Source organism: Chrysemys picta, chromosome 6 (assembly GCF_011386835.1).
Source record: "Chrysemys picta bellii isolate R12L10 chromosome 6, ASM1138683v2, whole genome shotgun sequence".
Lineage (NCBI taxonomy): Eukaryota > Metazoa > Chordata > Testudines > Emydidae > Chrysemys > Chrysemys picta.
This window is the reverse complement of record NC_088796.1, coordinates 34750089-34763750: the sequence shown is the minus strand read 5'-3', so window position 1 is coordinate 34763750 and position 13662 is coordinate 34750089. Positions and strand designations below refer to the sequence as shown.

The 13662-nt window shown below is 45.5% G+C and overlaps 1 protein-coding gene across 11 annotated transcripts in view; it reads right to left on the bottom strand.

Moving 5' to 3' along the window:
* IL31RA (interleukin 31 receptor A) overlaps nucleotides 1-8446 on the bottom strand; it is a 79598-nt gene extending 71152 nt beyond the window's left edge. For 2 of the 11 annotated variants that reach the window (XM_065598967.1, XM_065598966.1), the window contains exon 1: nucleotides 6236-6667. In XM_065598967.1, the coding sequence (XP_065455039.1) occupies nucleotides 6236-6589 (354 nt within the window). In that variant the 5' untranslated portion in view covers nucleotides 6590-6667. Of the gene's footprint in view, nucleotides 1-5601; nucleotides 5835-5937; nucleotides 6002-6110; nucleotides 6162-6235; nucleotides 6670-8169 lie in introns of those variants that run through there. The other 9 variants (XM_065598964.1, XM_065598960.1, XM_065598958.1 and 6 more) reach the window with 9 other exon arrangements.
* Nucleotides 8447-13662: the final 5216 nt, after the last annotated feature.

The following is a 13662-nucleotide window of genomic DNA, read 5'->3' as shown; positions in this document are numbered from 1 at the left end:
TCATTAAAAAGGGGATAGAGAATAAGACGGAGAATATATTATTGCCCTTATATAAATCAATGGTACACCCACATCTTGAATACTGCGTACAGATGTGGTCTCCTCATCTCAAAAAAGATATACTGGTACTAGAAAAGATTCAGAGAAGGGCAACTAAAATGATTAGGGGTTTGGAACGGGTCCCATATGAAGAGAGATTAAAGAGGCCAGGACTCTTCAGCTTGGAAAAGAGGAGACTAAGGGGGGGGGATATGATAGAGGTATATAAAATCATGAGTGATGTGGAGAAAGTGGATAAGGAAAAGTTATTTACTTATTCCCATAATACAAGAACTAGGGGTCACCAAATGAAATTAATAGGCAGCAGGTTTAAAACAAATAAAAGGAAGTTCTTCTTCACACAGCACACAATCAACTTGTTGAACTCCTTACCTGAAGAGGTTGTGAAGGCTAGGACTATAACAGCGTTTAAAAGAGAACTGGATAAATTCATGGAGGTTAAGTCCATTAATGGCTATTAGCCATGATGGGTAAGGAATGGTGTCCCTAGACTCTATTTGTCAGAGGGTTGAGATGGATGGCAGGAGAGAGATCACTTGATCATTACCTGTTAGGTTCATTCCGTCTGGGGCACCTGGCATTGGCCACTGTCAGTAGACAGGATACTGGGCTAGATGGACCTTTGGTCTGACCCAGTACGGCCACTCTTATGTTCTTAGGAGTAGTTCAAAAATATGCAGCTATATAAAGGGGGTTGTGAGAGAGAGATTAAATATAAAACAGAAGGAGCTACGCCACCTGCAGGAGACAGCTTTTGTACCTACTGCTCCAGGCATAAAGTGTTAATTGGATTCCCTACCTCAAAAAGCCATCCCAAATAATCAGAAAGTAATGCCTAACAGCCAGCCCAAGGAACTCCAGATGTTCGGGTCTCCCTGTGCAGGATATACACAATCCTCACTGAAGTTCTAGGAGTGGGAGAATTTGACCTCCCATACCTTGGAAACAGTTTCAGAAGCATGAATCAAAGAAGCGTATGGAGATTATGAATGTCGACAAAAGTTAGTTCAAGACTTTCAGCAACCCCATGAAATGTGGTAGGTGGACGCTGACACCAAAGATGACAAACCAGCTCATGCAGAGGATGACCTCTGCTGGCAGCATATGCCCTTCTTCATCTGGGAATCAAATTACTCATTCTGCACAGGTCTTTGATTAAAGTGTTGCATGCATGCATGCATGCATGCATGCATGCATGCATGCATGCATACAGAAAGAAAGAAAGAAAGAAAGAAAGAAAGAAAGAAAGAAAGAAAGAAAGCAGCCCCCTGGCTGGTACCTGAACATGGGAACGGTCATACTGGATCAAACCTATAGTCCTAGTCAAGTACCCTCTCTCTAAGAATGGCCAGCACCAGATGCTTCAGAAGAAGGTGCAAACAACTCTGTTAAAGACTGCCTTAAGCACTGAAGAATGAAGTTTAATAGCCAATTAAAATCTATTTTTATTATTACAGGCTGGGCTGCTAGTACGCAGCCTGACACTTCCCATTATAAAACTCTATTTTCAATTGGTTATACCTCTGCCAAACTTTAACTGTTCGGGCTGAAATTTTACATGCTAGTTATCTACCTCAGACTGAATTATTCTGGAAAATTTCAGCCAGAACAGTTTAGCAATTTCTGAGAACGAGGTTAGAGATACGTAATTGTTTTGCACGTTACAAAATTGTTTAGGGATCTTCTTTGAACAGCTCTAGTGTCCCCATACTTTGGATCAGGGACTTGATATTTTGCAGGGAAGTGGCCTTTCATAGATTCTAGGACTGGAAGGGACCTCAAGAGGTCATCGAGTCCAGTCCCCTGCCCTCATGGCAGGACCAAATACTGTCTAGACCATCCCTGATAGACATTTATCTAACCTACTCTTAAATATCTCCAGAGATGGAGATTCCACAACCTCCCTAGGCAGTTTATTCCAGTGTTTAACCATCCTGACAGTTAGGAACTTTTTCCTAATGTCCAACCTAAACCTCCCTTGCTGCAGTTTAAGCCCATTGCTTCTTGTTCTATCCTTAGAGGCTAAGGTGAACAAGTTTTCTCCCTCCTCCTTATGACATCCTTTTAGATACCTGAAAACTGCTATCATGTCTCCTCTCAGTCGTCTCTTTTCCAAACTAAACAAACCCAATTTTTTCAGCCTTCCTTCATAGGTCACGTTCTCAAGACCTTTAATCATTCTTGTTGCTCTTCTCTGGACCCTCTCCAATTTGTATCAGGGATGTGCCTTGTGCTGCCTCTGTCAAAATTCTGCCCAATTGGCCTGTAGCAAGGAGTAGGGTTGACAACTTTCTACTTGCACAAAACTGAACACCCTTGCCCCGCCCTTCCTCCGAGGCCCCACGCCATGCTCACTCCATCCCCCCTCCCTGTTGCTCACTCTCCCTACCCTCACTTACTCATTTTCAACAGGCTGGTTCAGGGGTTTGGGGTGCAGGGAAAAAAAAATCAGGAAACTAGTTGAGTGTTGAACAAGTATGAGAGTTTGTTTACCTCTTCTAATCTATGAATAAGAATGAGGTGTGACAGGATGAGATCTACAATTTTTAAAATCTTTGAAGGACGTGGTGAATTGAACTGATTTCTGGTCACTAGTTACAGATAATACTTCCTTCATTTAATAAATCCGTTAATTTTAAATGCAAAACATATTTTGATAACTTCCTTTTTTTTTAATATAGCACATTTAAGATTATTTTTATTAGTTAAATAAAACTATTTTAAAAAGCTTTCTGTGCATTTTTAATTGAATTCCAATTTCCGTCCAAATGTACTTTGACAAAACGTCACAAATAAAATATTAAATCAGAGTGCATAAGAGATATGTCAGTCACTATTTTCTAACATAAGAAATGTAAAAATTAAGAATCTGAATAATTTTAAACTATATAGCTGCTTAAATAAATGTATACAGAATAAACATAATGTACCCTGGTCATCAAGAAGTACCACCTACTTTAGTTTAAAGGCTATATTTAGTTGCAAATCAACATGTTTCAATGGCTATACCCACCAATGAGAATCAACCAATCTTTAGGAAGATAACTAAAAAGTACAAATGCAAAACAAGATTAAAATTATTTAAATTAAGGTTTCCAGTTTGCTGATTTAAATCAATGATTTAACTCAGTCCACTCTGCCTGACACTGATGATGCTCAGGGTCGTCCAGAGGATTCAGGGGGCCTGGGACAAAACAATTTCAGGGGCCCCTTCCATAAAAAAAAGTTGCAATACTATAGTAACATGTATTTGGAAATGTAAAAAATAACTAGTGAAATACATTCAAAAATTAATTTGTAATAATTTGAAAATACACTAAATACATTATTTAAAAACATTAAATGCTTTAATGGTATGTATACATTTACAATTACATAATGGGCTGTTGCTGGGTGATGGTTGGTGCCAATGGGCTGTCGCTGCCTGGGGGTGGTGCTACTGTTGCCCAGGGCATTTCCTAATATCTAATCTAGGTCTCCCTTGCTGCAGATTAAACCCATTACTTCGTGTCCTACCTTCAGTGGATATGGAAAACAACTGATCACTGTTCTCTTTATAACAGCCCTTAACATATTTGAAGATTTAGTCTTCTCTTGGGCTTCTTTTCTCGAAACTAAACATGCCCAGTGTTTTTTGGTTTTTTTTAAGCTTTTCCTCATAGGTCAGGTTTTCTACATAACATTGGTCATGCTACCAAAATGTGTCATGAAACTCTTATCTTCATTGTTTCTTCTCCTTTATCTATGAGAAGGAACAATATTGCTGAAAAAGAGAGTCTTACGAGTATGTCCACACTGCAATTAGACACCTGTGGCTGGCCTGTTTCAGCCAACTTGGGCTAAGGAGCTGTTTAATTATGGTGCAGGCTTGGGCTGTAGGACCCTGCAAGATGGGAAGATACCAGAGTTTAGGCTACAGCCTGAGCCAAGCAAGCTGACATGGGCCAGCTGTGGGTTTTTAATTGCAGCGAAGACTTACCTTAAATGACTTAAATGACGTGTGGATTTGATGTCAGTGTTCAAGGGGTGCTTGATCTTGGAGCTAACCCCTTCTTACTCACTGGGTTGAACCACATGTTCAAAGGACAGTTTAGTATGACCCTCAGCATTGGAGTCTGTCCCATAAGATGCTTTAATTAAATCCTTGCACATCATGCTTCCTTCGTGCATGAAACCCACCTGGCACCCAGTAGCTGGCTATAGATTGAAACAGGAACCTAGTCATGAACTCTTTTAGGCAATCTGCCTCAGGAGACAACACCCACGTAGCCAACTCTAAAAGGAAAGTTTAAGGATGTTTTACTAGGTTCTTCATGTGGTGTTTGTGAAAGCCTTATATACAAGCATCAACTCATTATGTGTTCCTCCCCTAGGCAAAGCAGCACCAAATATGTTTTTCTGCTCTAGACACTATATCATTATAGAAATGAGTTATCTGGATGCTCCACAACAGCCAGAAGCAGCTCAGTGGAATCATAAGCAAAACCAAAATGCCCTAAGCAGCAAACATCTGGCAAAAAGCCTACACTACATCAAACTATAGCAATTAAATTTTTTAGAAAAATGGTGCTCAAAAAGAGACTGACAATTAGTGACAGAGCTGAATTTCAACTTTTACTGATATAGGCAGTGAAAAAAATGAATAGTTGCTTGAGCTGCAACCTTCTTATATAGCCTCTGGTCAGAACCGAAGATATAATCAGGCTGCTCAGCACCAAAGGAGACTGCTATCTATTCTAGACTGTTCTGAACTCATGCAGGCATCACTTCCAGCAAAGATCAGTTACTTTTCCACACCGGACATCCTAGAGATTTAACAGAAACACCACTATTCATAAGATAAGTCTAACTTATTGTAGCTGTACAACAGGGATTTCTCTTTAAGCGAATGCATCCTCCCTCCCCCTCTAAAGATTAAAGGAGGCTATAATGAAATAGGAAGTTACTAAGCAAAGTACAAGTAACACTTTTTCCTGTTTGGACCCAAAGACAGTTAAAAAAATAAAAAGAAAGGCAAAAGAGAGAGAGAGAGAGAGAGTACCACCTCCAGTAGGAACATCTGGGCCCCTGGGGAGCAGAGGGTATTTATGAAACAAAATCCCGCAGTGCAGAGATGCTGTGTCTTGGGGGGTTGGGCATTTAGGAAACTAGAATTGTCCTCCATATGTGATGAATGCTATGCCTTAGGAAACAAACACAACACAACTAGCATGTATACATCATCTTTCATCCCAAAGAGATTACAGAGTTAAATAACTGGAAGAGAGAAATCCAGAGTTCTTCGGAAAGATTTTCAGGTGAGATTTGGAGAAGTGACAAGACAAAGAGGTTCTTCCCCAGGACAGGAGCTAGAGCTACAGCCCGTGTGCCCACAGTGTTACAGGAGCACGGTAGACTGGTACTGGACAGAATGAAAGAGAGGGAAAGAAACAGAGAAAGAACAGGGCAGGCGAAGTCTCTGAAGCAAGCGTACAAGCATACTCCACAAATGACACTCAGACCTTATAAAGGTCACAGTCCCCCTGCATCCCTCCAACTCACCCGAGACTCGCCGCCTCTGAGTGGATCCCAGACCCCTCTGCATCTCTCCAACTCACCCAGACTCGCCGCCTCTGAGTGGATCCCAGCCCCTTCTGCATCTCTCCAACTCACCCAGACTCGCCGCCTATGAGTGGATCCCAGCCGCCCCCCCGTGCGTCTCTCCAACTCACCCGAGACTCGCCGCCTCTGAGTGGATCCCAGCCCCCGTGCGTCCCTCCAACCCACCCGAGACACCGACACCTCTGAGTGGATCCCAGCCCCCGTGCGTCCCTCCAACTCACCCGAGACCCGCCCCCTCTGAGTGGATCCCAGCCCCCGTGCATCCCTCCAACTCACCCGAGACACGCCGCCTCTGAATGGATCACAGCACCCCCGTGCATCCCTCCAACCCACCCGAGACACGCCGCCTCTGAGTGGATCCCAGCCGCCCCCCGTGCATCTCTCCAACCCACCCGAGACACGCCACCCCTGAATGGATCACAGCACCCCCGTGCATCCTTCCAACTCACCGGAGACACGCCTGAATGGATCACAACACACCATGCATCCCTCTAACCCGCCCACAGCTCACAAACCTGCCAAGCCCCGCAACAAGCACCAGCCTCGCCCCCCGAGACGCGCCCCGGGCGCCTACCCGCCTGCGCGGAGAGAGGCGCTTGGAGCCGCCGCGCAGGGTGACGGGAGGGGCCCTCTCACCTGCTGCTAACGGACAGGGAGCTGGCCCTGCGCAGGAGAGACAGCGCCCCTCGCCCGCGGCGCCGCCCAGCCCCGCACCGCTCCTCAGCTCGGCGCCCCCAGCGCGGCCCCCGGCTCCCGCCCGCTCAGGGCCGCCCAGGACAGCGCCCAGCCGCGGGGTTGCGGGGGTAGCGCTGGCCCCTGGGCTGAGGCGGTGATATGCCGCCGTCGGGGGAGGGGCAGGACCCGCTGCCGGGAGAGAGACCCGAAGAGCTGGAAGGGCCCAGGCAGATGCCAACAGATCAAGAGACATGAAACAACTGCGGGGGGGCGGGGGTGTCTTCTCCCCAGGGCGCTTTGGACCAGACGCTTAAGTCCAGGCGAGCGGAGATTGCCGTAGCCCCTCGCCGTGCGACCCCAGGCGCGGGGCTTCCCCCACACCGCCACAGACCCTCCCTCCGCTTCCGAAAACGATCAGGAGAGGGGGCAGTGCCAGGGCCCTTCCCCCTGTCCATAGGCTGGTATCTCGGGGGTAGGTCGGGGAGGAGGGTAGAGTATGGACTAGGTAATTAAGGCATCAACTCTGTAAACCAGAAACGACCAAAAAGCGATTCTAAGTTTAAATTGTTTTACAATAAAACCCTCCATTTTATGAACTGAGGACTTGAGTTAATAAAATTGACATTTCAAAAGTAGAGTAGGTACAGCACAAGTTGGAGGATGCTTTCTTCCCTTTATCAAACTAGTGCAGAGATTTCAAATGCATTGAAAGAACTAGAATGTGAAAGGATGTTAAGCTATTCTTCCTCAGTATCACTGTGTCATTTCCCCACCACCATGCCCCAGGGGAAAATGATTCATACAACGAGTCGTTCAGAGGAGTTGTGTTGATAAAATTGAGGTTGTACTATAATTTTTAGAAGGCTTATGCCCCAATCTAGGAAAATGATCCATCATTCAGCATCACAAAACGATGGAAGGCATAATACGACTGAAGCAGGGCTACAAAATGGGAGAAAGGACTATACTTGCAAGGATGTAGATACCCTTACCCTTTTTAATCCAAGCGTTTAGCACGGGTTCAAGGCCCTGTGGAGTGGTTCCATTAGGAGGAGAAACTGATAGAATCAGGTACCTTTAGTGCAATCCTGCTTATTTACCAGGACAGTTAATTGTTCAATGAGACTGAGGATCCAGAAGCCTATCTCTACACAACAGCACTAACACTAGCCTCCTGAACCCTCAGAGTAATTGAACTATTCAACCATCCCATGAGATTGTCACGTGGGGGGGGGGGCGGTTTGTCACTTCCAAGAATCTCACAACCTGCTGAAACACTCTAGATTCAAAGTTTCTCCCTTGCTTTGTGTGTTTAACTCACCTAGTAAGAGGGACCCCAACGCTGATGAAAAATTCCTTCACTAGAACCACTACTACTTTCACAGACAGTGGGTTTCTTAGGAGGCAAACTTCAATTCCTTTTGTGAAATCAGTAGGAACTAGCAAATAGTCATTGTCATCCTCAGTCTCAGGAAGAAGCCCAAGCACATAAATAGCAATGCACTGCACCAGTGCACCCACAACATATGGCTGCAGTTGGGCTCTTCCTGTCTTAGGGGAACCATTCTTTGTAATTTAAGCATCACATTGGTGCAGGAAATTAATCTCTACAGCCTGACAGCATTGCCCCAGTAGAAATTCTCCCTTCGCTTGGCTAAAGCTTTTGAAACCCCAAAATGTTCAGTAGTTTTAAAATCATGAGCCTCAGAACTTTCCTTTTCCTGTTACAAGCTGCTGTTCCCCTCCTCTTCCCCCCCCCATATATTTCATCTTTAAAGTCCAAACTTTCCCACTGTGACCAGAAAGCTTTTATTTTATTTAAGGTGATGTTACCTTCTAAGATGGTTGCATTTGTTAAATGATTTTCCAATCACAGAGTATGCTATCAGGTTCCTCCCTGTGGGAAGCTTTTAGCTGTTCAACAGTCCATTCCTGCAACCTCCACATGCACTGTTCCAATGAATGAACCAAGAACATTTGCACTTCTACAAATTACGTAAAGGGAAACCGACATCTCTTCCTGAGTACACACGTTCCTTTGAGCAAACAAATTCCTTGCTCTTTTTATTACAGTAGTATCTGTAATTAGCCTCCTGTCAAAGCAGTCTGGACAAGGCATCAAGCACTATCGTGGTTGTAGCCAGGTCTGTACGCGACAGTGAAATCATAGCACTGCAGTTCTTTCAGTCACCTAAAATTGAAAGAGGCATGGTAAGGGTGTATTCTCTGTCCCAGTGATTTCCCTACACCGCCCCTGAAATTCCCCAACACCCCCCCCCACCACCACCCACCCACACACACTTTTGTGAACTAGTTACATGCCAATTTAGTGACTGTTTGGAAATTTCAATTGAAATTGAAACATTAATACACACTTTAAAAGCATATACAGTGTATGATAAAATACGTGTATCTGAAAAAGTATAATAGATTTGAAAAGTATGAACATATACAGCTGTTTTTTATGACAATGTCAGTGCATTCATTTCGGTGATGTTGGCCAACCTAATACATCTCTACCCCGATATAACACGACCCAATATAACATGAATTTGGATATAACGCGGTAAAGCAGCGGTCCGGGGGGGGGGGGTAGGGCTGCGCACTCCGGCAGATCAAAGCAAGTTCAATATAACGCGCTTTCACCTATAACGCAGTAAGATTTTTGGCTCCCAAGGACAGCATTATATCAGCGTAGAGCATTATATCAGGGTAATTTCAAATGATGATTTGTAAGCAAAGTCTAAATGAGCTCGCCCTGACAGCTAGTGATGAGCTGGGGTTGGGGGGAAAGGCTTCAGGATCAGATTGTATTTACATTCACACCTAATCTACGTAGATATCCAGCAAACAGAGCTGTGTTGCCCAAGTGATAGATTTTGGCTGGGGTTGAGCTACAAACCACTTGAATGCAGGGCGGCGGGTAATGAAATGTTGTAGTTCTTATTGTATGAGTAAAGGCCAGTAGAACTGTACTTAGCCTGTGCTGATTAAAGGCATCAAGGGGGGGGGGGGGGACCTGTCCCTCTCCACTGTTTAAAGATAGAGCTGATTAGGCTACATAGATAGTCTTTTGTTCTGTTAAATGACCACTGCAGATGAAATCACTGATACCCAAGGCCTTGGCTACACTGGCGCTTTACAGCGCTGCAACTTTCTTGCTCAGGGGTGTGAAAAAACACCCCCCTGAGCACAGCAAGTTATAGCACTGTAAAGCGCCAGTGTAAACAGTGCCCCAGTGCTGTGAGCCGCGCTCCCAGTGCTGTGAGCTAATCCCCTCAGGGAGGTGGACTACCAGGAAGAGCTCTCTTCCAGCGCTGGCATTGGCACAGCGTGGCAGCGCTTTGGAGTTTCCAGTGTAGCCAAGCCCTAAGTGCTTAGTCCTGCAGTGGGGACAGTTTCTGTGGAAAAGATGGCCCAGACTGCACTAGCAGCGAGGTTCCCCCACTGAGAGCTCAGCTGAAATCACTGAGAGTTGGGTGGAACCTCAAGAGACCAACTCGCAGAGGTCACAGTGGCAGGTGGCAGCAGAAGGTGACTGCGCAGGGCCATTGGCAACCGAGTGGTAGAGTGAACAGTGGCACAATGAACAGCAGTGGCCAGAGCGACTATATTTTAGTGACACTGCTTCAGAATGCTAGATTTGTTACTGGAAATGGAAACTTATATAAATATGTTTCCTAGTAGGCCAAGATTTTTAAAATGCATTATTTGCCAAGGTTGTTATCTCACATCGTTGCTATCGTGAGAGGTCATTATGTTGGGGAGTTTCCGTACTAAACTTTTTTATTATGATTAATTTTTACATAAGAATGGTCATACTGGGTCAGACCAATAGTCCATATAGCCCAGTATCCTGTCTTCCGACAGTAGTCAAGGCCAGGTGCTTCAGAGGGAATGAACAGAACAGGTAATCATCAAGTGATCCATCCCCTGTTGCCCATTCCCAGACAGGTAAGCAGGCTGACTAACCTAGTGAGGAGGGCTTTAAACTAGGCTCACCAGGGGAAGGAGACCAAAGCCCTGAGGTAAGTGGGGAAATGGGATACCGGGAGGAAGCATGAGCAGGAGAGTGCAAGAGGGGAGGACTCCTGTCTCAGACTCAGAAAGTGGGACAATCAGCGAGTTATCTTAAGTGCCTATACACAAATGCAAGAAGCCTGGGAAACAAGCAGGGAGAACTGGAATTCCTGGCACAGTCAAGGAACTATGATGTGATTGGAATAACAGAGACTTGGTGGGATAACTCACATGACTGGACTACTGTCATGGATGGATATAAACTGTTCAGGAAGGACAGGCAGGGCAGAAAAGGTGGGGGAGTTGCATTGTATGTAAGAGGAGTATGACTGCTCAGAGCTCCGGTATGAAACTGCAGAAAAAATAGAGTCTCTGGATTAAGCTTAGAAGTGTGAGCAACAAGGGTGATGTCGTGGTGGGAGTCTGCTATAGACCACCAGACCAGGGGGGATAAGGTGGACGAGGCTTTCTTCCGGCAACTAACAGAAGTTACTGGATCTCATGGGAGACTTTAATCACCCTGGTTCTCATGGGAGACTTTAATCACCCTATCTGCTGGGAGAGCAATACAGCGGTACACAGACAATCCAGGAAGTTTTTGGAAAGTGTAGGGGACAATTTCCTGGTGCAAGTGCTGGAGGAACCAACTAGGGGCAGAGCTCTTCTAAACCTGCTTCTCACAAACTGGGAAGAATTAGTAGGGGAAGCAAAAGTGGATGGGAACCTGGGAGGCAGTGACCATGAGATGGTTGAGTTCAGGATCCTGACACAAGGAAGAAAAGAGAGCAGCAGAATACAGACCCTGGACTTCAGAAAAGCAGACTGTGACTCCCTCAGGGAACTGATGGGCAGGATCCCCTGGGAGAATAACATGAGGAGGAAAGGAGTCCAGGAGAGCTGGCTGTATTTTAAAGAATCCTTATTGAGGTTGCAGGAAAAAAACATCCCAATGTGTAGAAAGAATAGTAAATATGGCAGGCGACCAGCTTGGCTTAACAGTGAAATCCTTGCTGATCTTAAACACCAAAAAGAAGCTTACAAGAAGTGGAAGATTGGACAAATGACCAGGGAGGAGTATAAAAATATTGCTCAGGCATGCAGGAGTGAAATCAGGAAGGCCAAATCACACTTGGAGTTGCAGCTTGCAAGGGATGTTAAGAACAACAAGAAGGGTTTCTTCAGGTATGTTAGCAACAAGAAGAAAGTCAAGGAAAGTGTGGGCCCCTGACTGAATGAGGGAAGCAACTTAGTGACAGAGGATGTGGAAAAAGCTCAAGTACTCAATGCTTTTTTTGCCTGTCTTCACGAACAAGGTCATCTCCCAGACTGCTGCACTGGGCAGCACAGTATGGGGAGGAGGTGACCAGCCCTCTGTGGAGAAAGAAGTGGTTCGGGACTATTTAGAAAAAGTGGACAAGCACAAGTCCATGGGGCGGGATGCGTTGCATCCAAGGGTGCTAAAGGAGTTGGCGGATGTGATTGCAGAGCCATTGGCCATTATCTTTGAAAACTCATGGTGATCGGGGGAGGTCCCGCATGACTGGAAAAAGGCTAATGTAGTGCCCATCTTTAAAAAAGGGAAGGAGGATGATCCGGGGAACTACAGGCCAGTCAGCCTCACCTCAATCCCTGGAAAAATCATGGAGCAGGTCCTCAAGGAATCAATTCTGAAGCACTTAGAGGAGAGGAAAGTGATCAGGAACAGTCAGCATGGATTCACCAAGGGCAAGTCATGCCTGACTAACCTAATTGCCTTCTATGAGGAGATAACTGGGTCTGTGGATGAGGGGAAAGCAGTGGATGTGTTACTTCTTGACTTTAGCAAAGCTTTTGATACGGTCTCCCACAGTATTCTTGCCAGCAAGTTAAAGAAGTATGGGCTGGATGGACTATAACGTGGATAGAAAGCTGGCTAGATCGTCGGGCTCAACGGGTAGTGATCAATGGCTCCATGTCTAGTTGGCAGCCGGTATCAAGCAGAGTGCCCCAAGGGTTGGATCTGGGGCCGGTTTTGTTCAATATCTTCATTAATGATCTGGAGGATGGCGTGGATTGCACTCTCAGCAAGTTTGCAGATGACACTAAACTGGGAGGAGTGGTAGAGATAGGATACAGAGGGACCTAGACAAATTAGAGGATTGGGCCAAAACAAATCTGATGAGGTTCAACAAGGACAAGTGCAGAGTCCTGCACTTAGGACGGAAGAATCCCATGTACTGTTACAGACTAGGGACCGAATGGCTAGGAAGCAGTTCTGCAGAAAAGGACCTAGGGGTTACAGTGAACGAAAAGCTGGATATGAGTCAACAGTGTGCCCTTGTTGCCAAAAAGGCTAACGGCATTTTGGGCTATATAAGTAGGGGCATTGCCAGCAGATCGAGGGACGTGATCATTCCCCTCTATTCGGCATTGGTGAGGCCTCATCTGGAGTACTATGTCCAGTTTTGGGACCCACACTACAAGAAAGATGTGGAAAAATTGGAAAGAGTCCAGCGGAGGGCAACAAAAATGATTAGGGGTCTGGAGCACATGACTTATGAGGAGAGGCTGAGGGAACTGGGATTGTTTAGTCTGCAGAAGAGAAGAATGAGGGGGGATTTGATAGCTGCTTTCAACTACCTGAAAGGGGGTTCCAAAGAGGATGGATCTAGACCGGTCTCAGTGGTACCAGACGACAGAACAAGGAGTAATGGTCTCAGGTTGCAGTGGAGGAGGTTTAGGTTGGATATTAGGAAAAACTTTTTCACTAGGAGGGTGGTGAAGCACTGGAATGGGTTACCTAGGGAGGTTGTGGAATCTCCTTCCTTAGAGGTTTTTAAGGTCAGGCTTGACAAAGCCCTGGCTGGGATGATTTAGTTGGGAATTGGTCCTGCTTTGAGCAGGGGGTTGGACTAGATGACCTCCTGAGGTCCCTTCCAACCCTGATATTCTATGATTCTTCTGGCAAACAGGCTAGGGACACTCAGAGCATGGTGTTGCATCCCTTCCCATCCTGGCTAATAGCCACTGATGGACCTATTCTCCAGAAATTTATCTAGTTTTTTTTTTAATCCTGTTATAGTTTTGGTCTTCACAGCATCCCCTGGCAAAGAGTTCCACAGGTTGACTTTATGTTGTGTGAAGAAGTACTTCCTTTTGTTTTTTTAAAACCTGCTGCCTATTAATTTCATTGGGTGACTGCTAGTTCTTGTTATTTAATCCTTCACATAGCACATTTCCTTATTCACTTTCTACACACCAGTCAAGATTTTATAGACCTCTATCATATCCCCCCTTAGTCGTCCCTTTTCTAAGCTGAAAATTCCC